The following is a 24,978-nucleotide window of genomic DNA, read 5'->3' on the forward strand; positions in this document are numbered from 1 at the left end:
TTACTTTGACACAGCATAACTAGTTCTTACTAATCGCTTACTATAATATCTTGATGGGGGGTGTAGCTTCACTTTCAACTTCCATAAACGAAGATAAGGATTGTACCCCACAATGAAGCTGTTTCAGTTTTACCCCTAAGCCTTTTAACATCACTTAGAAAAATGTACTTTCATAACCATCCCATTTAATTAAGTCTTTTTTTCCAGTTCTCAAAACAATCCTCTCACTGACTCCCACCTAATTGTTATTTATCTTTTGGCTAGGACCAAAGCCAGGCCTATCAATCTTATATATATAAATATAATATATTTAGGACTATGTTTCCATAGAAAAAGCGCTTTTGAGTTGCCTATATCCTTAGCACAGTTTGACGAGTCTTCACGAAATTTGCCCAAAAAAAGTGTTGCAGTGATTCTTAATGCGCACAGAAAGTTTCAGGGTGATCCGTCAAGCAGTGACCGAGGAAAAAGGGAGGGGGGTCCAAAAAAGTTGCGTTGTTAATTCCCATACCGCCCGAACCACTGGATGGAATTACACCAGGTTTGGCAGAAAGCTAGCTTTCGGTACACAGACTACGCTTTTGGAGTAAATCCGTTCAGTAGTTTTTGAGAAATTTAGGGAAATTCAAAAGTGTGTATCTCTGGCTGCGAAGTATTTGCAAACAAAGACGAGCTCATGCAGGGAAATGCACAGCTCTGATTGGTTGCCAACACTTCAAAATAGGAAGTGTTGGGAATCCTCTGGGGACTCGACTTCAGCTGAGTCCCAGTAAATAGGAGAAACGAGGCCAGGGCAGGGACACCCTAACCACTTACCTCTGGTGGGGTGGGTGGGGGTGGTAGATCTCAGAGGGACCCCCCCCCAGAGCAGAAGTAGCGATATTCGTAAACTTGCGGCCAAAAAATAAAAAATAAACAAGCAAGGGCTTCCGCGCTTATTTTTGTTAAGCTCCGGGTTGGGCCAGGTCCCAGGGACATAATTTTGTGTGTGTGTGTGTTTTGTTATTGACCTCCCCCCTCCCACCCTCCCCCCCCCACTGCCCCGGGGACCACGAGTTCCCCAGGGCAAAATGTTTTACGTGCGTGGGGGAGGCTTGTTGTGCCTCCGCCAACAAGCCCTGGGGACCACCACCTCCCTGGGGCAACATCTGAATTTGGTCCTCCCCAGGGCAATCAAAAATATGGAAAGGGGTCCATTACAGCCCCCCGGGGATCACCACCTCCCTGGGGCTACGTGCAAGTTGGAGGGTGGCCACCTGGCCCCCTTGAAGAGTCTCCAATGGCCGTGGGACCGCCACCCCAGGACAGGCTCCTACTATGTCCTGGGGTGCCTCCCCTGGGACACAGCTGTTTGCTGTGGCTTGGCTGCAACTTCGCAGCAGCAGCCACGCCATAGCACACACTTCAGATTTTGACAGCGGGACCTGTCAAGTAGCGTGCCGGGAAAAGAGATTAAATGCTTCAGCAAGCAGGGAGCTGCTGTTAAATCAGCTCCTTGCTTGCTGAAGCAATGGCACCCCAAGGGAAGCCTTAAGGCTTGCCCAATGGTGCCAGATAAAATAGCCCATAAAAAGGCTTAAAAAAAAAAAAAAAAAAAAAAAAAAAGACAACCAATAATTCAGTGTGAAGATCACAGACCTTCACACTGAGCATCGAGGGTTCAAGTCCAGCTGGATTTGTTTCCTCTTTAAAAAAAAAAAAAAAAAAAAAAAAGTACAAATGATTATATTTTTTTAAAATAATGAATACATTTTTTATTTGAAATTGTACACAAATATCTAATTCTAATTATATCAGACATCAAAGCCTAAAACATATCTCCCTCTCTTTCTCTGTCTCTTTCAATCAGTTTCTCCCACTCACACACCCATTCAGAGACTTACGCACCCACTCACAGACCCACTCAGACACTCATGAACCCACTCAGACCCACTTACGCACTCACAGACCCATTCAGACCCTCATGCACTCATTCACAGCCCCAGTCAGACCCTCATGCATGCACTCCAAGACCCACTCAGTTACGCCACCACTCAGACTGTCACACACCAACTCAGACCCACTGACACCCTCATGCACACACTCTGACTTGCGCACATACTGACGCACACACTGAAATACTGATGTACGCACTCTCACCCCCAGATACAGCTTCACCCCTACTCGCACACCCAGAGAGGCTGTGGCCAACTTCCGCTGTGCACGCCCAATGGGCCAAGCACAGCATGAGGTTGGGTGGTTGGCTGCATGCCAGCCCTTGCGGGCAACACCTAGTGGACATAGGTGAAGGCCATGCATGGTGCAAAGCTGGGTGCTTATAGGGGGTTGCCCTCAGGGCCTGTGGCCAAGTGCCACCGTGCGCGGCTGTAGTTGGATTAACGTATAGTAATGAAAATTACTATAAGTTAAAAATAAAAAATAAAACACACAGAAATTCACAGAAAAAAACCAAAGGTTACAGGGACTTTGTAGATAGGTTCCGAATTTACTTGTACAAAACCATAGAAATTCAGCAGTTGTAGGAAGGGTTCTTTCAAGAAACTGCAACTCGCGCCCTAAGGTAACTACATCTCATGCCCTCGCCACGCACAGCTAATTAATCTACGTTATTATATCATTGATGACATCTTTTATGCCATCTGTCATATTCTCACTGCAACATCTGCAATAAAATTATTGATAAGTCAATTGTGCATGGCGAGGGCGTGAGTTATAGTTACTTGAAATAACTCTAATGGCTGAATTTCTATGGTTTTGTACGAGTAAATTTAGAACTTATCTATAGCATCCCTGTAACCTTTGTTTTTTTCAGTGAATATATATATTTTACAGTTGGGGGAACATACCGAAAATGACATATTTCTGTCCCTGGCCTTACATCAACCCATGACCGCGTTCCACTATTACCAAAGTATATCCAGATACAAAGTGCCTGTCATATGAGTTGCGCTGGGCAAATGCTTTTTTAAGAATTATTCATTCGGCTTTTCGTACATCTGGTTACATATGTTATGCACATTACCATCACAGTTAGCTTTTATAGAATGTTTTTTGTTTCTCATTTTCCTATTATCTTTGATTATATCTATGTTATGTAAAGCACATACATAATCAAATAACAAGAAAATGAGAAACAAAAAACATCAAAAAAGTTTTAAAAAACCTTTTTGTAAATAAAATTTAATAACACCTATGGGTGACTTGCCCTTTATTGAGCATATATCAATATTTTCTTTGTAAATATGTTTATTAGATTTTGTAGAAACAGTTTGAACGGGCACAAACCGATGCCCGTATATGGTAAACAAATACTGCAGGTAGTACTAGTCCAGACAACAATCATTAAATCTTTCCACAGTGTTACAGTATGAGTGGGTGTATGGTATAAACAGGGTTGGTTGATTCAATCCATATAACTAAGATAGGCATCAGTTTCTTTGACACCGAAGGCTCCAGCTCCTCCCCTGGGACATCAAGGCCATGGTATGAGATAAACATTTACAGAATTTAATTGGGAACCCTCTGGCCTTGTTGGTGACCTTCTCAGTCGCCACATAAAGGCCCATCCCCTTCCTCGACATATATCAATATTTTTGCAGGACTATGTTGTATTCTAGTCAACATGTAGTCTATTCGAGGAAATAATCTGGAGTGGTATCCGACGTCTCACTCAATCTTAGTTCAGAACAGTATGTGTGGGATTTAAATCCCTGGTTAGAACTTGCTGTAAGTGCCATATAGCCATTATTTTGTCGAATTGATGCACCAACGCGGTCATATTAGCATATCATTGTTCTTATTTTCACCGGTGTCATTGATTCTGAGAGCTGTTGTAGGCGATCATCCAATTGTCGCACAATGGTGTGCTTTCTCAAATTCCTCATTTCTTCCCTACATCTGCCTAGGGGAGCGGGCTTCATGAATTTCCATATCAGTTACTGTGCGGTTCAGCACCTCGGGCATTAGGATGTTGCTTTGGAGTATATTTTATTCATTTTTATTGTGGTAAGATAAGCTCTGCATGAAAAGTAGAATTGTATGCTTTTAAAACTGGAGTTTGGATATATCTTAAAGCGGTAGGTCAACGCTCATGGCTTTTCAGTGTCATTGTTGGCACAATGCTACTGAAACTTAATTTTGAATTAAATCTTTATTGTTTAAAATATATTAAATGAGAAAAAAGAACTGTTTCTGAAGTGTCAATTAAAAAGTAATTCCCACCACAAGTAATATTTTTTTTTATTGTGCACTAATGATTAAATGTAATTTATACAATTAAGGGTAATTTCATATATATTTAAAATTTCAAAGTTACATTAGTGTATAAGTTAAAAAAGGCTGTTAAAATACCTTTTAAATAAAAACAAAAATGTTTTATTTTTAAATATTTTTCACAATTAAATTCTATTTACTTATATTTTCAACTGTTTTAAATAGTTTAATTTATTATTCACATGGAGTTTTATTTTGAGTCCCTAGCGCTGCTATTTACTGTCAGAGGGTGCTGCAAAACCAATGTTTGGCCATGTGTGGTGCTGGGCTCACTCCAGCTTTGAGATGACGTAATTTACTACTGTTTTGGGTCCATTTTTGCCTGTATTAACTTTAGAAGTCCAGTATGTGAATAGAAATGAGCTTACTCGTTTGTGGGTGGGTGCATGTCCCTCCCTAAACTCCTTAAAACCCCTTCAATTTAGTATAAAGTATGCACCAATTTCAAACTACTCCTGGTCCCTCCAAAATTTACTACTAAACATCAAACATGTGTGTGACGATCTCTCCACATAAAAGATAGGAGAGGTGGAGAGTTATACTTTTAGATATGTGAATAGCATTGTCTAGTACTTAAGTAATACTGCTGAAGAACTGATAAACACACTACAAAATGCAGTTTGTGAATAGGCCTCATTGTGTGTATGAGTGCATCACTGTGATGGAGACCTGTTGGTTATATTTGGCAAGCCCCAGGCCTGTTTGTGGAGGTGAGGTTGTTTTCCCTAAACAGCGAACCGTATTGCTGACATTCTTAAAGATGATGGGAGCAGAACTAAACAATGAAGCGAGGGAAGAGACGAATAGCCTTCCCTTTAGAGATTTACTTTTGCTGTAGGAGCTGCTGACTTTTCCTGAGCACTGCAATTTGGAAGGTGTAGGATGAGACTGCAGTCTGGCAGGATACTTTAGGTGATGCAAGCCTTTTGTCTTTCTCCCTGATCACGGTTAACTGCGGCTGCTGACAGCCAAGGCCAACCTGGAGAGGACACTGCTTTGAGGAGTATCAGTTAACAAAAAGCAGGATTCTGGAAGAACAGCCTGGAAAGAAAGGTGAAAAGAGAGAATGCACTCCACTGCCTGTTTTATCTGTATAAAAATGGAATTTGCTGACCCACTTCTTCAACTTGCAAGGTCTCAGTGTCAAAGGGAGGTTGGTCTGGGGACTATCCAGAGGACTGTACTGCAAATCTGAGCTGGTATCTGTCTAACCACCAGCTGCCAAGAGGTGAGGAACATCACCTGGAGTATGGTATGCAAGAGAAGAGGGAAGGAGTAAGCCATCCCTGAAGGAGGCGCTGACTACCAATGTGAGCAAGAGCAGCTAGCTTTCAGAACCGCAGGTTCGCCAAACCAGACGAGACAGAGAGCAACCAGAGTGCTCCTGTACTGGAGCGTTGCCTCTCTGTTGCCTGCAGTGGCCTGTGCCTTGGCAGTGTCCTAAAGTGAGCCCGAGAAGACTGTCACTGTGATTCTGAAGTGGTCGGACCATCGCAATGTCGAATTGTGCCTGAGAGGAATGCATCACTGTCACTGTGAACACTGTATGCCAAGCTTCTGTGAAACCATAGTAAGAGGAGTCAGAGCCAGTGTAGTGCCTTAGAAATTCCACTGTCAGCCCTGTAATCTCTGACCTTGCCGGACTCATCCCATGCCCAGAAGCAGGCCGTCTATCATTGATGACCATCAGCGACGCCGCAGACCAGCTGCTACGTCCAAGACTGGAGAGGTGGAACAATGCAGCCAGTGTGAGGTTCTCCGAAAAGAGGTAGGAGAGAATGGACCGGTGCTATGGGCCAGACTGTGACTAGTCCTGCATTAGTGAGACTAACACTGGGATTAGAAACTATAAAATGGAGCACACAAACACTAAATGGCACACTAGTAGCTCTGCAACTGTGCCTGAAGCCTACTATACTGCCTTTGCACAAAGTTGAACGTTGGGGGGAGAAGAGGGACTTTAAATCCTGAGTAAAGTGGCCTTGAGGTAGTGGATTAGTGCCTGTATATTCTAAGGTGGAGTATCTTGTTTTTGAGTGCATTATAGACCTTTTTATACCATTATAGACAGATAGGCATTGTACTGCTAATATGTGGTTGCAACGCTAGGTGGTGTTGAGTTCTGAGCTTGATGCATCCCTACATTATCTTACTGAGACGTATGTGACTGCTCCCCATCACTACCATTGAGTTAAGTGCTGACGCGTTTGTACTTGGGCCCATTTGCACAGCCATAGCAAGATCGATCACGAGAAATCAATGGCAATGACCGTAACCCTCAAACCTGTGGCCCAGTAGCCACTGCTCCTCCTGTCCCCCTCAAGTCCCCAGGGGGTCTGGTATTCACGAAAAACTCTGCTGTAATTTGTTTCCAATTTTCTAAGACCTTATCTAGGGACACAAATGTGTGTTCCTCAAGTGCTTTGTACAGCCAAATAAAATGTCTACAGTAAGTCCCAATTGTGTGTAGTGAGTGTAATGGGACATGCTTCGGTGGTTCTATGTTACCTATTATCTAAATCTTAGGTATCACTTTTACTGCCAAACTGAATGCAAAAATTGTCCTCCTTGACATCCCCATTCTTCCTTGGGTTTCCATAGTGACTAGTGAATTTCCTAAAAACCTCCTTACAGTTTAGAAAGACCTAGCAGAGAAGTCATGGGAGTTTACAGTGTGATATGTCAAGTAATATGTAACACTTTTAAGACAACTAATGGCCATCTGAAAATGCTGATAGTGGACCGCTGTAAGGAAGCGAGAGGTCTGAGCAGACTGTTCCGAAGACAACGTCATTTGTTCCCACCTTAACTCCCTTCTCCTAAACCTGCAGTGTGTGGCTATTCACCAGAGGTAGCAGGGAAGAAACAAGACTTTGCCCAAATGGCTTTCCTGCACAATACTTCATCAAATTCCTACAGGGACCGGATGATCGATCACACGTCAGCCTTCAAATCTCTTATATACAGAAGCATGTCATCTACATACAATGATATGATGTGGGTCTCCCTCTTTAATGGGATGCCCCAGTCTAATCCATTCTGTTTCCTTGGGCAGCAAAAGACTCCTTAACCAAAACAAAAAGCAATAGGAAAAAAGGACACATCAGTTGTATTATCCAGAACACCTCGTGCAAAGCTCATATATATCTGCCTGTAGGCTTTTGGCAAAGATAAAAACGTTGACTTATGTTTAAAAAATAGAAAGCTCTAGGTCACAGGGGAAGAGGCTCCTCAAGGATCCTTTATAGTCTCCTTATACAAAGGGACGTTTTACGGCATTGGATAAAACCATGTTTATCAGAGTCTGTTAACCCTGTGAGTCCAGGTAAGAGACTTTTTGGTAATATACTGAACAGTATTTTACAGTGCAATTTCACTATGTTCTAGTGGCCAAAGGCGCAGGCCATACTATCTATGGCTTCCCAACCCAGTTCAGTAGAGTGTCTATTAGAGTGTCACTGGTAGTTGGAGGAAGGTGCCTCTGTATAGGGAATTGGTAATGTAGGGGGCAATTTGACATTTTAAGTGAAGTAAAATTCTGCATGGAGTCCATCTGGACCCTGAATCTTCTCAAGTGCCAGGGCCAGTAGAGCCCCCTTGATTTCCTGAACCTTGATCAGCCCGTCCATGTCCTCTCTAGGAAGCTCGCCTTAACTTCGGTATAAGGGAGGATTATTTTACTTCTCTTAAAGCTTGTCTTAATAAGCGTAAAATTATATATGTATGTCTTCTTGTATATATGAATCAGTGCCCATATAGGAAATGATCTGTGTGCTGAGGAATGGGCCCCTTCTGATCAGGCTTAATTAGCCATGCTGTAATCGGCGGGATTTTTCACCCTGTGATTTGGTCACAAATGTTGTGTAATCTATGCATCTCGAATTCTCTATTATGCTTGCATGGTTTTCCTTAGTTTGCCTGACTAGTTCTATTTCGGCAGCATTCTTTTAGACTACCGTTTCCAGGTTTAAGAGGGTATTCTCCAGTGTCTGTATTTCCTTTTGTGTTTTTCTACGAGACCCCCACTATTGTCTAAATACATTGCCGTCTAAAAGGCTCAAAGGCCCCCCCCACTCTACTAAGAGTGATGAGGATGCAGTTGCGATGTGGGCATTTGGGTGTCTGCCTTATCTAATATCTAAAATTACTTGATTGTGATATTTTCTAGACTACGTATTTGACCCAACTGACCACAGGGTGCAGAGGAGCAGAGCAGACAGCGCGATCTAGATACATGGAAAGATCGTGAAATGGAGAATAAAATGAGTATACTCGAAGATTTCTGCTACATCACGAGTCTAATAGGGACCAGGTTTTTAGCCACTATAACATTACCTTTGCGGTTTGAGTTGTAGACACAGTGGATGCAACCTGTCCCACTAAGTATCTATTATGCAACTGAAGGTACAACATATTATTTTGTCCAGCTCGCAAGGGCAGAGGCAATGTCTAAAAGATGAAAGGTTGGTTGACTTTAGAAGCAAACGGGCTGCCTAATACAACAGTGGGTCCATCCAGTCTACCTTCCACCAGGGCATACCTTTCTCCTAAGTCTATGATCACCAAACTGAATACAAAGGGGAGTGCTGGCCTTTTCCAAACCAGCACCATACCAGCGTAAGAGGAGTAGCTAGTATAAAATAAATTTTCCCCTCACTGTTGTTAAACCTTAATCCATTCCTTTTGAGTTCGATGAGATTCCTAAATTAAGGGCATGTGGACTCCTCTGCACTTCAGGAAAAGGTATCTTATATGTCACTGACTTATGAATATGAGCGGCAGAGGAGAATGCTGTCCTTACTTTAGTATTCTTGCAGTGTCCCCAGTGCAGGGACTAATAAGTTTCCATTTGGAGGCATGCTTTCTCAATTAGCTGTGAGACTTAGTTAAATATCAAACTTTCATTTTGTCATCCAACCGCACCTCATTTTTTAAACCGAGTAATATTGTTCCAACAGAACACCTAAAAGTATCCTATGTCTTTGTTAGCCAGACAAACCGAAGAAAAATACAATGGATATATAGAGTTTGACCCTAACAACTCAACACAATTCCTGTTTTGTTTGTTAGACCCTCACACACCCTACTGGTGTCATGCTTCATCAGGTTGCATCCTGGTCCCTAAAAAACAGGATGGGCTCTACCATATTCCATATTATTCCACGGAGGACTATTGATAGTTTCCTGCCTGGGTTTTAGAATAAAAATACCTCAGAACATTTAGATATCCATGTATTAAGTGTTCCTGGTATGATTAAAAGCAGTCCTACAAAAGGGGTGTCTTGGAGATAAAGATCCTACACCCTATGTGAAAGTTAACATGTCTCAGCCTTGAAGTGTGATGGCCATAGGGTCCCCGACTTTCATCATAACTATTAGTATTGTGCCCCAGTAAATGTATCATATTAATTCATCAGTAGGCCTAATGCAACTCAACATGCAACATGTAAAACATACAAAGGACAGAATCATCTTCAAAGAGTGATCCTCCTCTCTCAGACAGAGAATCAATCCTTTCACGTTGTTTGCCTTAAGTGTAGGAGGTAGGCACCAACAGTCAGTTACTTGAGGGGATAGCTCCAGCTGGGGCCCTTTATCACCTTTCTTGTGATGTGGGATTTAAAGAGGAAGCTTATTCCTGTGCTTCCTGCCCTCCCCCTGAAATGAAAGGGGGGGGGGGGTAAAAAAGGGGGGGCGAGTAAAGAAAGGGGGAGGAGTAAGGAAGGGGGCTATCAGTCCTGATTGGGTACTTTTCCACCCCAACTGGGGTGCCTCACTGCCCTTGAAAACCTTTGTCGTCTGGGCTCCTCATCCAATACACCAGGACTTGCCCCTGGTGTTCCAGCATTGCCTTACTGCAGAAGGGCTGAAAGTCTCCCTGGCTGATCTTCTGGTTTCCATTCAGTCACACTTAGAGCCTCAATGTCTGCCTTGCCATCATCAGGTGGTGGGCATCCTCCCAGTGCACAGGTTCCACAACAAAACAGTGCCTGCACTAATCAGGCTGGTCCCCCGAGCCACTGGGCAGGGCCAGTCACCATATTTTCTCTCCCCACCCATTGAGCTTGGGTCCAGGAGAGCCCTTGAGTCGTATCATTCCTGGATCACTTGGTCCGTTGTTTATATGCCTGAACAAAGAACAAGTATTTAGGGCCAGATGTATGAACATCTGGTGACAAAATACTCGTAAAATGTGATCAATATTTTTTCTACCAGTAAAGATTTTTACGAACTGACCTATGTACTAATAGCTCCAGTTCTTAAACATCCAAATCATAGTGGGTCTGAATTGAGTAGCTACTTCTAGATTGTAACATATTGAGACTCTTGGGATGGCAAGGGAGACCTATTATTATTGTCAGATGATACTGCAGCTTGTAAACACTTGTTGGCCGACTTGTGAGACAACTACCTGTGGAGGCATGATGGAAAAAACTTATAATATTCTGTTGAATTGTTATGTACTTGTGCAGTATTGTGAGCAAACCCCAAAAGTTAATAAAATATTTTTTTTAAGTAGCGGGTCAGAATCTGACCTACCTAACTAATATTAATGAGGTAGATTGCAAATTGCGACTCACTACGACTGGAGGTAATCTAGGGATGTGGCCTGCTGGGGTCAGCAGACCACCGTGTCTGTCACTGTGTTTTAATAAAGAAAACTTTTTTTTTTCTCCTTTCAAATGCAGCCCATTTGAAATAAGCCTACAGCACACACGTTTCACATAACTGATATCCATTTTGGAGTCCCATTTTAATAATCAGAAAAGCTTTTCTGACTCCTAAAATGGGATTAGTACATAAAAAATAAACATGTTAATGGTGGCAAACGCCTAATTTGTGTGTTCACGATTTTGTATCTCTTGCCCTAAGTGACTTGTCAGGGGGTTGCTATTGTACAAAACTAAAGATGTATGGAGTCCTGAAGGCCCACATTTAGTTAGCTAGCAAGAGAGATGAGGAAGAAGAGTTTGCAGAAGGCCGCTGCACAAGAATAATATTGCTTTATGCTAATTTTTAAAACATGTTTTAAAATGGCAAAATTGTCAGAATTAACAAAGTTGTGAAGTTAGCAATGACTGGACCTACCTGAGGTACGGTCGATACCAAGTTAGTGTGTATAGCCTCCAACTGGGCATTATAGAGTAATGCTTTCAGATCCGCTCCTGTGAAGTACTCAGTCATTGCTGACAACTTCTGAAAATCCACATCATCACTCAGAGGTAGGGAGTGGGAGAGTGCGTTCAAGATTTCATATCGAGAAGCCTGCAACAAAAACACAAAGGTTAATCCAATGGAAAAACTGTAACGAAAACATGCATCGCCTTGTGTTCTGCATGAGTCATGCTAGATCATGTTTTTACTAGCTGATATTAAGAGTCCAAACAAATCTGGGCACACCTGAGCGACAAGGTGAATGTTTACAAGTATCTGCGCTTGTTGACATATCACGCCCTATAACACACCGACCTCAGCCTACTTTCCTAATTCTAGGTTTCTGCAACAGCTGACAGCATTTACACACATACAACCAGTATTTCCTCTTTCGCAACTAGGACACAAAACCTCAAGAAGCCCCAAGTATGGATATGTGCCAGATAAAGAAGCACGGCATAAACAAGACTTATTAACAGTGCAGTGTATAAGCCTTCCCTTTCATTTATAAACTTCACACAAGCAATGATTTAGTGCAGACGTCTGACTGCCCAACACATTAGTTCGGTGGGCAACAACAAAGTTGAAATAAAAAAAAAAAAAAAAATTGCACGCCGACGTATTTTTTGTTATTTTTGAATGAGATGGCAGGTTTGATGTACAGCGGTTATAAACGCCTAAATTCATCTGAACTGGATTTGCGGGCAAAATACACAAGTGTGTATTCCCGGAATCGGGATTAATGTCTAGACCTGCAATTCCACTTGGCCTGGCAGACATTCAGACGGTAGCGCGAAAGGTGCCACCATGGAATGTTGGTATAAGACTGATGGGACTGTTCACCGAAAGAGACTCGGGCAGGGAGTCACTGGGAAAGTCTTGCAAAGCCACAAATATTACAAACGCCCCCAATTCTTTTTCAACCCAAAGTGGCACACCTAAACGAGGGACAGCTAAAGTATGAGATAAGGGAGTAAACTGAAGCACAATACACGAAATCATTTCCATATTTCAAGGACTTCTCAATGTAGAATAGGATCTTCTAAAAGAGGACAAAAGGGTGATGCATTCAAAGGCAACCGTAAAGGGTCACATTTTTTAATCAGTTGAGGTTGAAGATTAAGTATACACATGGCAAGATTGGAATTATTTCTATGCTTTCCTTGCACACACTGGCTATTGTATGAATCAAAGGAAATAAAAACACGTTAAACAAAAAGTAGGGGACTGCATACCATTCACCAAGTTCCTCATTTCTTTGTGAATCGTTGGCACGGTCTCTATGGTCAGGAACAGCTAAGCACCACCGCCCCCATGGTAATTCAATGCTTTCCTCATGTTGACTGTGCAACGGAACTGCGCATTTTTCAACTCTATTAATGTGGCTTTATTCCCGATACCAAGTCAAAACAAAATTATTTCATTGTGTCAGTTCAAGACAACCAATCAGGAAGTACAATTCTGATGAGCATTAGTTCAAGATAGCAAATCGTTACATCGAATTCTGCACATTGGTATTAACACCTACAAAACTATAGTTAAGACCTTATGCAATCTTATACCAAATACCTAATTACTACCTTCCAGGGAGTGCACACATATTACTCCACTGAATTCCCTATTACACGTACATATTCTGGAGGCCTCTACAACAAGGTTACATACCTATTCCTCTTATTTGCTGTCCTACCACGTCTGTAACTGCCCTGAACACCGCTTCCATAGTATAGTCCCACTGTGGAAGGCTAACCTGTGCATCTACTATCTACCTCCTACTTCATCCCATAAATGCACTTAGGGATGATACACACTGTACCAATGGTATATGGGGCTGGATGCATGAAACAAAGCACTCTTATTGGTATGGGCCAAATGTCACAATTCTAGTACGGTTCTTACACTCGAGACATTCCCTTTTATGCCACACGTGATGTTGAGTCAAAAAGCAATCTTTAAGGTTATTTGCACTCTCTAATGCCTCTCACACTAGACTCTTGTTTAGCTCTTAGTGAATTCCTTATCAGTTCTGTACAGGCGTGTGGGACTATCCAAACAATTCAGAACATTTGTTTTCTTCCACAAAGTACTCTGCAAGACCAAACAGTTAACTCAAGAGACAAAACAACATAAATGTTGGGAATTTAGCTGCCGAAATTTCAGTTGGTCACAAAAATGTCTAACTCAGTCGCCTTCCAGATCAGTTTTTCTTGTCCTAAGAACTAAATCCTACACGTGCACCACCCTCTGTCGATTATACTGGTACCCCGAAATCTCTGATAAGTATTCAGATGAAAACAAAATAGATCTTTGCCTTTATAAACAATTATTATAACAACTGTCTCAGCTCCCAAAGTATGAGGCTTGATTATTTCAGAAGCCGATACAATGATCAGAAAGGGATGTTTCAAAGATAACTTAAAAAGGCAGAATTTCAAAACCAAGCTGCGGTGTCACATAAAAAATGTGAACAGCAGTAGAGAACACAAGGGCCCTGAAAAGATCAATGAAACATTTACAGGGCAAAATAAGGGCCCTTACTGTGATGTCATGAGTGATGTAATATATGAGGTAATACACAGTGTATTGCAGGGCTGTAAGTTATAGTTAGCTCACGGAACTATAATTGCTGAATTTCACTGGTTTTGTACAAGTGAAACGTGAGCCTAACTATAATGTTCCTGTAACTTGTTTTCTTCAGTAAATCTCAGGTTTTTTAATATTGTTTCCCAACTATAAGATCCCTGTAACCTTTGGTTTTTAAGTGAATTCCTAAGATTTATATGAATTTTATTTCCTAACAGGAAACCCTAACCTTTGACGGCGACTGTGTACGTGCATAAGTGTCTTAGTAAGTATTTGAGTGGGTGTGAGCGAGTCTGAGTGGGTGTGTGAGTGTCTGAGTAGGTCTGTGAGTGGGTGTGTGACTATCTGTGCAGGTGTGTCAGTACCTGTGTGCGTGACTTTGCCACAAAGGAACCTCACCTGCCCTTTTATCCAACAAGAGTCCCCAGTTTTGTACAAAATATCAACCCAAGTGGAGTTCTTTCTGCCACCTTGGGTGAGTGTCCAGTACGTACTCTACAACTACTTAATAAAGCTCAAGGAAATGTCACCAGTTACCTTGTGTGCGTTTTGGCAATATGATTGATTCTGGTGAGTCTTTATCCAGAAATATGTGATAACATGAATCCTCCCAAAGAGAGACCAATGAGACTACAAAGACGAAAATGTCCACAAAACCAGGGCCCTTCCGGCTATCCATATGATATAAGTGCTTCTTTGTTTTGTGAAGATGTCCTCATATTCCTAGGATTTAACAATGCACCACTAAAATTGGTGGGAAACGCACTAGGAGGCCCTTTGGTAACCTGTTCATTATTCTGGCAAAAGGGGGAAGACCTTTGCATACTATTAAGCTGGACGGAGCAAGGCCCAGCAGGCGGAGCTTCCAGGTGATTTGCACATTTGCATACTCGTAGCAATTTAAAGGGAGTACAATAGACTCTCTCACCAGGAGAGACCAAAAAAGAACTACTCGTCATAGTCACATAGAGATTGAGCTTCAATAGATCAACGATGCATTCACCTCCACAAAAGATAACAGAATGTTTTTCAATATGGAATTGCCGAGAAAACACACTTGCTTTGCTTTCACCAACCCAGGAGTTAGAATCATTTGTTCTTTACAGAAGTGGGGCTTCAGCTGGGGCTCCTGCTATGTTTATATTTGTAAGTGCTTTCTGGAGAGGTTTATTTCTTTGAAATTACCATAATGGCCAAAACATCCCCAGGAACCCCATCCCGCCAGGCCTGGTAAAAAAACAAATGGGGGTCTGGGAGGTGGGGAAAGATGGGGGTAGGGGAGGGCAGGGGGGCAGCGTGACTGGAAATGCAGTTCCCTGTGTGCAAGAGCAATTGTTTAATCTATTTCACTGCCTGCATGTTTGGAGGAAAGAGCCGAAACCTCCGCTTCCAGCAGGATGGAGCACTTTGACAGCTCCTACCTGCTGGAACTGGAGTGTTTGTTTTTGCTTGGTGGGAGCTATCAAAGGACCACATGGCCCACCCATGTAAATTTTCCAATTTAGCCCCAGGAAGGTGGTTGTACCCTGGCCAGGGGGGTCCGCACGCCCCCGATACTATTTTTGAGTAATGCCCCGGGGAGGTGGTGGCCCCCCAGGGCTGGAAGCCGCATGGTCCCCGCATCAAAATTTATGTTAGCCCCAGGGCATAAATAAGCCCTTGGAGGGTAGCTCCACGTGTACCCCTCCATTTTCTTTCAAAGCTCTGCATGCCCCCGGGAACCTGGGGGCTTGACTGAAAACAAGCACGGGAGACCACGCTTTTTTTTCTTTTTCTTTTTTGATGCTAATTCGCAAATTTCCCAACTCCACTGCAATTTTTTTTTTAAAAAAATGCTTTTTTGCCCTGGTCGGGTCCCTTTGAGACCCCAAGACCAAGGCTAGAGCATCAGGGTATTCGTACCCAGCCCCATTTTCTTTTTTTCTACGTTTTTGTTGGGGCTCTGCTAAGTCCCAAAATGGTTGCTACCACTTCCTGGTTGAAGTGTTGGCAGCCAATCAGAGCTCTGAATTTCCATGTACGAGCTCGCTATTCTTTGCAAAGTCACTGCGGAGGAACAGTGGCCTTAGATATACAAATGTGGATTTCTTTCAATTTCGTAAGTACTACTGAGCAGATTTACCACATAACAAAAAGCACAATCTGCGGAACATCTACCTTTCTGCCAAATTTGGTGTATTTCCGCCCAGCAGTTTGGGCTGTAGTTGTGTTCAGCATTGTTAGAATCGGAGTCTCAAGTTGGCAGAGGTATACACCCTTGTCCAAGTAGGAATCACAATCCTAGTCAGGGTAAGACACACTCCAAATTACCCTGTGCCCACCCTCTGGTAGCTTGGCACTTCGCAATCAGGCTTAACAGACAGCAATATGTAAAGTATTTGTGCAATAAATCATGCAATAACAGTGAAAACACCACAGAAATACACCACACAGGTTTATAAAAATACAGGATATATTTTGAATTAATTAAAGGTCAAAACAATCAAGATTTAATAAGCACAAGTTGAAATATTAATTTTGCAATGATAAGAAGAGTTTTAAGCCTTTAAAAAGCAACAAGTGTCTCTTGCAGAACAAAGTACTTGGTATGCGTCAAAATTACACACACGGAGACTGCAGAGGAGGAAATGCGTGGAAAACGAAGGGTGTGCTTCGGATTTCCGGGCGCACACAGATGATGCGTCAATTCTTTTCCATGCCGCAAAGATTTAGCGGCAAATTTCCAGCACGCAGGCTTAAATCCTCTTTGCGATACAGGGTTTTTTGATGCCCAGGGACGATGCGTGGAAATCCTGTGCGTGCAGGGCGAAGTCACAGGTGTTGCATCGATCCAGTGGACGATGTGTCAACATTTCTGTGGCACAGCAGGGCTGCGTTGTTACGGCTCGGCAATGCGTCAATCCAGTGGGCTGTGTGTCGAAGTTCCAGTCGCAACGCTGGTGCTGCATCGATCTCCACTCGGGGAGCCGGGCTGCGTCATTCCAGTTCGGCGATGTGGTGATTATTTCACCGTTAGGCAGGCTGTGTGTCGATTCCACCAGGCTGTGCGTCGATTTTTGGAGCACAAGGAGTTTCTTTGCAGAGATGAAGTCTTTTTGCCCAAGAGACTTCAGGAAACAGGAGGCAAGCTCAGTCCAAGCTCTTTCAGACCCCTTCTCAGCAGAGCCAGAGGCCAGCAAGGCAGCAGAGCAGCATCATGGCAGCAGCCCTTTACAGCAAAACAGTCTAGGTGAGTTATTTTGGCAGACAGGCAGCTTCTCTTGGCAAGTTGCAGGTTCTGGTGCCCCAAGAAGTGTCTAGGTTGGTAGGGTCAGGGACCCAGTTTACATACCCAAAAGTGCCTTTGATGTGGGGGAGACTTCAAAGAGTGGTTTTGAAGTGCACAAGGTCCCCTTTCAGTACAATCCTGTCTGACAGGGTCCCTTAGGGGGTATAGCAGTCCACTGTGTGAGGGCAGGCCACTGGCCTGTGAAATGTAAGTGTCAGGCCCTCCACCCTTCCAGCCCAGGAAGACCCATTCAGTATGCAGATGTGTGCAGGTATGACTGAACATCCTTTGTTTGTGGTTGTCTGGGTGAAACGCAAAAGGGAGCTGTCAACCAGCACAGCCCAGACATGGATTGGAGATAGGCTGTAAGGCACAGAAGGATTTTAAGTGCTGAGAAATGCTCACTTTCTAAAAGTGGCATTTCTAAAATAGAAATATATAAAATTCAACCTCACCAGTCAGCAGAATTTTGTATTACCATTCTGGCCATACTAAATATGACATGTCTACTCCTTTCTGATCAGAATCTACCACTCAAACACTATATAAGGGTAGCCCTAATGTTAGCCTATTAAAGGAGCAGGCCTCCCAACAGTGGAAAACGAGTGTAGGAATTTTCCAGTACCAGGACATATAAACACACAAGTATATTACCTGCCTTTCATCTACATGGCACTCTGCCCTATGGGTTAACTAGGGCCTACCTTAGGGGGGACTTGTATGTAGAAAAAAGGCAGTTTAAGGCTTGGAAAAGTACTTTTTAATGTCGAAGTGGCAGTGAAACTGCACACACATACCTTGTATTGGCAGGCCTTAGAAATGGTTAAGGGGCTCCTTATGTGGGTGGCACAATCAGTGCTGCAGGCCCACTAGTAGCATTTAATTTAAACGCCCTGGGCACAAGCAGTGCACTTTACTAGGGACTTACAAGTAAATTAAATATGTCAATTGGGTAGGAGCCAATGTCACCATGTTTTAAGGGAGAGACCATATACACTTTAGCACTGGTTAGCAGTGGTAAAGTGTGCAGAATCCTAAAAACAGTGTCAAAAGTGGAGGGAGACAGGCAAAATGTTAGGGGTGACCACCCTAAGGCTCTCAGGTCTAACAAGCATGCATTATGTTACCATGGGGGTCCCCTCTGCCTTTGCAGCTGGTGTGTGCAGAAAAAGGCAAGGTCAACATGGCGCCCCTCTCAGGGTGCCATGCCCACAAACCACTGCCAGTGGCATAGGTAAGTCACCCCTCTAGCAGGCCTTACAGCCCTAAGGCAGGGTGCACTATACCACAGGTGAGGACACAGCTGCATGAGCAATAGTCCCCTACAGTGTCTAAGTCCATTCTTAGACATTGTAAGTGCAGTGTAGCCATATTGAGTATATGGCCTGGAAGTTGATCAATAAGAACTCCACAGCTCCATAATCGCTTCACTGAAAACTGGGAAGTTTGGTATCAAACGTCTCAGCACAATAAACTCACATTGATGCCAGTGTGGGATTTATTGGAAAATGCACCCAGAGGGCATCTTAGAAATGTCCCCTGTATGTTAGCCAAAGTGCTAGTGCAGGACTGACCAGTCTGTGCCAGCCTGCCACTTTCAGACAAGTTTCAGGCCACATGGGGGGAGAGCTTTTGTGCTCTTGTTGGCCAGGAAAAAGCTTGTCCTGGGGGGGAGGTGCTTTACCTCGTCCCTGCAGCAACTGTAACACCTGGCGGAAAGCCTCAAAGGCTCAAGCCTCTTGTTACAGTGCCCCAGGGCAATCCAGCTAGTGGAGCTGCCCGCCCCATGGACAAAGACACAATTTTGGCGACAAGTCCGGCGGGAAAATTAGGGAGTGACCACCCCAACTAGGATGATGCCATAGGTGTCCAGAGCTGAGGTGACCCCCCTCCCTTCAGGATCCTCCATCTTAGTTTGGCAGACAGTGACCAATAGGGTTAGGTTTGTATCCACCTCCCCAAAGGGAGTGGACACAAGAAGGTTGTAGCCACCCTCAGAGCCAGTAGCCATTGGCTACTGCCCTTCGACTCCTAAAACGCCCCTAAATCCAGGATTTAAGGGCTCCCCTGAACATAGTTGGTCAGATTCCTGGCGAACTCACAAGAAGAAAGAAGGACTGCTAAGCTGAAACCCCAGCAGAGAAGAAGGAAGACGAAAACTGAATTGGTACCAGCCCCACTGGCCTGTATCCTGCTTCAGAAAAACTGTAAAAGATAAGCGACGCATCCTGTGGGACCAGAGACCTCTGTCAAGCTCCAGAGGACCGCCCTGCATCACAGAGGAGCAAAACCCCCCATGGAGAGTTGCCATGTCTGAGAAGAACCTACATCTAAGGACTCTAGAGCTCCCCCGGATCCGCGAGTCCTGATCACTCTGCACCAGCTAGAGAGGATCCCCCGTCGATTCCGAGCAAGTGCCCACCCTGGGTTGACCTTTCCTGCGCTCCATGATGACGCCTTCAGTGTGAATTCAGAGGAACCCTCTGACTGCAAATGTTCCGGGAGAAGATATCCGACGCCTAACGTACACTCCAACGCAGCCCCCCGGCCTTGGAGAACCCGACCTCTAGTGCAGCAACATTCAGCAGCCCCCCCCCCCATTTGTTCAGCCTGTGGTTTTTCCAAACCGACCCCCTGGACACACCTGCAGCATCTAAGTGACCTCTGATGCAGGTACCTACCTGCAAGCAGACCTGAAACTGAGTGCCCCTAGTCTCCATAGGAGCCCATGTTAATTCTGCCTCAACTTTGACCTCTGCACCCAGTCGGCCCGTGCTGCTGGTGGTTTGGGGTTGACGTGAACCCCAACCTGTGGACTTCCTAACCCCCGGAGACTGGAAATGTAAGTTGTGTACTTACCTGTAAACCGTACTAACTTTTCTCCCCCCTCCCCCCCAGGAACTGTTTCTGAACATTGCACTGCCAACTTTTAAAAACAGATTATTGCCATTTATTCTAAAACCATATAACTTGCCAATTCTAATCACAGTGGTATTGATACATATGTGAAATACTTATTAATTTATGTGCTTACCTGCAACTTGAATCTTCTCGTTCTAGAAATAAATTAAGATATTTTTGCTATTTAAAAAACATTGGCCTGGAGTTAAGTCATTGAGTAGCTGCTTCTTGTATAACAAATGCTTTGCACTACCTTCTGATAAGCCTAACTGCTCGACCACACTACCACAAAAGAGAGCATTAGTATTACCTACTTTAGCTTCTGTTAAGCCTCTGGGGAACCCCCGGACTCTGTGCACACTATATCTCATTTTCATATAGTATATACACAGAGCCAGCTTCCTACATTGGTGGCAGAGGTGGGATTCCCTGAACTAGTGTGTGTGAAAACAAGAGCACAAAGCAGAGCACAGGGTGAAATAGAAGTGTTGGAGCCTGGAATAACGGCCCAACCTTCCAAGAGAAAAGGTAGGAGGGCAGCTCAGCAAAAGCTTATAATTTAGGCTAGGCCTGCACATAGGGGAGCTACTTACAGATAGCTGAAGGGCTCCAGTAGCTCGAAAGCTACTTGTTGGAGAAGCCTGAGAGAGTAAGGGTCATCAGCCCATAAATTAAAGTTCCCAAGTAGAACATGTTGGACTTGCCTCTTTTTGCTGACATTTTTGCCTTCCAAAAAAGTGACAAACTCTGAACACAGAAATCTTCACCGATGCCTCGTACAGTAGTTCTGAACGACAATGTCTACTCCAGTTGAACTTTAACTTCTGCCACTTTTTCTTCATATTTCGTCTAAGTCCGAAGGTAAGCCAGGCCGGGGCCCAACCCACCTTGTGTATCTGAAATGCACTCCATCACAGTCTGAGATTACTTTTGACTTGCCCTAGTCTCAACATTGTTCTCCATTAGGATGGAAGCGGAGGGACTTGGTATGTCCTGAGAAACCACTCATTGGTGGTAATTCTACAGGGGTGGTCAATGTTGCCTTAGGGGGATGCAGGAGCCAGGGCAGATGGCAGAAAATGCCCTAGTCTCCCTTAGCTGGGAAAGAGACACAGAGGGTGAGCTTGTGATCTCTTAGGGTGGTAGTACTTACCCAGGTTGCAGTGAATGGGATCCCCAACACTGCACTGACAGATGCTAGCCAGATCATGGCAATGGAAAGGGTGGCTTCCCCAGATCAGTACATCGGACAGATATGTAGGGTAACTCAGGGCCATGGGCAGGACTTCTTCAGCCGGATGGCTCTGGTGTCCCTCGAATGGGGTCAGAAGTTATCACTGGTATTAAAAGAGCTGGAAGGGGCACCCACTCAGGGGCACCCTGAAAGCTCAGTTTCTGGTGTTACCACTCCTAAAAGGAGGGGTCAGATGCTCAGGTGGAAGAGCAAGGGGTGGAAAGGGTTATCCCTCATCCTTGCTCAGCTTTATGGTACGGACCCTGGGCTGGAAAACCAGTCTCAAGCTACCATCCCTGGACTGGTGTAAGGGAGAATGGAAGTAATGTGCCTAACACCTGTGGCAGTTACCCCCCACTATGAGAAACCTCTGATGTCTGGGGATCCTCAGGAGTACATAGGGAACTCCTTGCCACCAACAAGGCTGTAAATGAGGCCTGCCCAAGGCCTGGCTCCTGACACTGGCAGCTGTCAGAGGCCCCTACTGGTTGCTGTACGTTTGGGAAGAACTTACCTTGAATTGGGGACAGAAGCCTGACCCAAGGGGCAGACTGGGCCAGCTCACTTTGTTGCCTACTTTGAAGCGTCTGTGAGCAAACTAAGGTTAGGACCTTCACAGATGGGGTCAGCAAGTGAGGAGAAGGGCTCAATAAAGAGACTGGTAAACCTGTATGATGCAAACTGCAGACTTAGCAACTGCTAGATGCTTGAAAATGGTTCTCTTCTTGTGACTACAGAGTGCTCACTAACTCATTTAAAGAAGCCACATCGATCATAAAGCTAACAAGCATTCAAAAGCAACTACTATTAGAGAGCATAAATGCTGTTCAATAGCCATTTTAGTAGTCTCTGTTCCTTTACCACTGCTTACTTTATCCCAAAATCACATTTCAAACTGAACACTTTGTAGAATGGCCTAGCCCACACTGCACCAAGTGAAACACGGTACTCAGTGTCAGGCTTTTTTTCCGGCCCTAAGTTAGTCCTTAATGACTGGGGGGTTCAGTTCGGTCATTGACTTTTTCCACTGGTGTCCTAGGGAAATGATATATTGTTCTTTGAGCACCAAGTATTGTTATTCATGCCTTGAATCTCCAAGAGAAACATGATTGAGCAGTCAAGGCCTACTTCAGGAGACAATGCAGAACTAAATTGATACACAAAGTAGTAACAACAATTAAAAAGCACACAATCACAACACCTTGGACAACTTTAGAAACCTTTGTGGGTTAGTCTTTTGTTATGTGAAGTATTTATCGAAGTATTTATGTATACACAAACCGTTAAAAAGTATTTAGTGTTCCACATTGAGCTTGCCATTTGGCTGTGTTTCTCGGTCAATGTGGTTGCAACTCAGTGAATTTGAGACAAAGTAGGTGGGAAGTCGCCAAATGAATCTCACAAAGCCACGAAACGCCCTGCTACAAAACAAGAGGTAATGGGAAACTGGTACCAAAGTCAAAGAAAATTACCCTGCTGGGCATACAGATGGCAGTAAAAGAGAGCAACAAACAGTTCAGGGAGACGCCAGTTACAACTTCAAACAGGTATGTTCCAAAAGTCATACTATTGATGCTGTGATGTGCTTACCACGCCAGTGGCGGTCAAAGCAGTATCAATATTATTTGTTGGCTCATACCTTCCTTGTTGTGCTGGGAATTAGCTGATGGGACATAGATCCTTCACAAGACCTGGTGCAGACACCAGCAAATGGAGACTGTGTACTTAAGGTTAGAATCCTATTGCACACGTTTGAAAAATGATATCTCCAGAACTGCAGGTCAAAGAAGTATGCTCCTAGACTCAGGCCAACTGTTCTCAGCCACATGAACATGTATCTGTGGGAAAATGGGACAAACCTCATAAGCCATAAAGCTGGAAAAGGTACTGTGATATTGGCTCCCACTAAGTTTAGGTGGTCCAGTTGGCAACTATGGGAGCCTAGAAACTGTATCGCTAGGCTGCATGCCCTCATGGCTCCATGACATGCTCTCCAAGCACTCATTAGTTTAGCTGGATCTTGATTTTGATTTCAGGATCATCTCAAACTTGGAACATGTCATCCGTTTTCTGGTTAGGAGAGTACTTCAACAGGACTCCTCAGGACACTTTCTCATTCTGTATCTTACTATTGTACGTACTCTCTCTCTGAGGTCGGCCAAATCAATACAGGCTTTGGATGGCCAGACGTACAGTGTTCTGGTGGGCAATGGAAGGACCTCAGTCCCAATGAAAGGCTATGTCTTGTCATAAACCTACGCATAAACAAAATAGAGTGAGTACCATACCACATGACCAAGGCAATCCAATAACCTGACTACACTCATCCTAGTGATATGAGTACCTTGTGCCCTTATGACATGGGTCTTTTTTCGGTTAAGCTCTTCACTATCATGATTTTGTGTTGATATATATTTATAAAAAAGTTTTTTTTCCTTGGTCCAGTCCCATATGTACACAACACACCCGCAATTAATGTGCATACCCTTTAGAATAGTTAAATGCTTTATATCCTAACAGTGAGCTGAATATTGAGTATTCACCAGTATAATGTAAAAAAATGAGCACCTCGGGGGGATAAAGAGGAATAACTTTCCCTTATTTCGAGGGCGCAACAGTGAGTCTGTACTAGCAATGCGATTCACTTTTTGAACAAAAACAATACAGGTAGCGGGAGCGATGAGGTAACATAGCTCTCCTCTCACCCTGCTGCTGTTCCCACAGAAACAGCATATACAGTGCAGTGTCATCACTGTATGGGTGATCCTGACGTGCAGGATGATGCTTCTAGAATGCGACGCGGGCCTATTTAAACTACAAGGGAGCTTTGTTTCAAGCACATACGGAGCTTCTGAGACATGAATAGGTGTGCAAGTGGGCAACTTGCCTTGACAAAGCAAGTGGAATGGGGGTTGGTTTTGGGGCTCTGTGCTGCATTTAGGATATTGGATCACCTAGGTCGTGTAATATGGTACTTGCTCTATTTTGTTTATGCGTATGATTCATGGAGAAAGTGAGCAAGCTGATTTCTCACTCTCTTTTGTGGTGTTTGTTGTTATAAACTTATAACAGGTACACCTGTCTCGACATTTTCTCAAAGAAGGGGCGACAGGAAGTGCCAAAGGGGAAAAGAATGATTATGCAAAGAGAGATAGGACAGGCTTCCCAACTGAGGTTTCTCCTATTATTACACTGCTCTGAGCTCAGTTAAGATTTCTCTGGTCAGATTGGGAAACAGAGTTGACCAGGGAGTGACAACTGGTTTTATTAGAAACGACACCACTTAATGGGGGTCTCCAAGGCAGTCTCTGCTGAGACTGTGCAAAAGACAGGGAAGCTGGATTGGCCTTATCCTGCTCACATAACCACTATTTTGTGCTGCATTTAATGTGTCTTTGAGGAGGACACTGTTAATACTGCACATCACCTATATGCACTCTACACTTGAGCATATGTTAGAAAACAAGCACTCATAAGGAAGTGAAGGGGTACAGTTATGTGCGACAGCACAAATGTTACCAAGTAGGGCAACAGAAACCTCTTGCAGTCACAAAGGTAATAAGGT

At 43.9% G+C, this 24,978-nt stretch overlaps 1 protein-coding gene across 2 annotated transcripts in view; it reads right to left on the reverse strand.

Moving 5' to 3' along the window:
* PEX1 (peroxisomal biogenesis factor 1) overlaps positions 1 to 24,978 on the reverse strand; it is a 729,162-nt gene that overhangs the window by 251,654 nt on the left and 452,530 nt on the right. For both annotated transcript variants that reach the window (XM_069211642.1, XM_069211643.1), the window contains exon 20: positions 11,362 to 11,538. In XM_069211642.1, coding sequence (XP_069067743.1) covers positions 11,362 to 11,538 — 177 coding nt within the window. The remainder of the gene's footprint in view (positions 1 to 11,361; positions 11,539 to 24,978) is intronic.

Source organism: Pleurodeles waltl, chromosome 10 (assembly GCF_031143425.1).
Source record: "Pleurodeles waltl isolate 20211129_DDA chromosome 10, aPleWal1.hap1.20221129, whole genome shotgun sequence".
Classification (NCBI taxonomy): Eukaryota; Metazoa; Chordata; class Amphibia; order Caudata; family Salamandridae; genus Pleurodeles; species Pleurodeles waltl.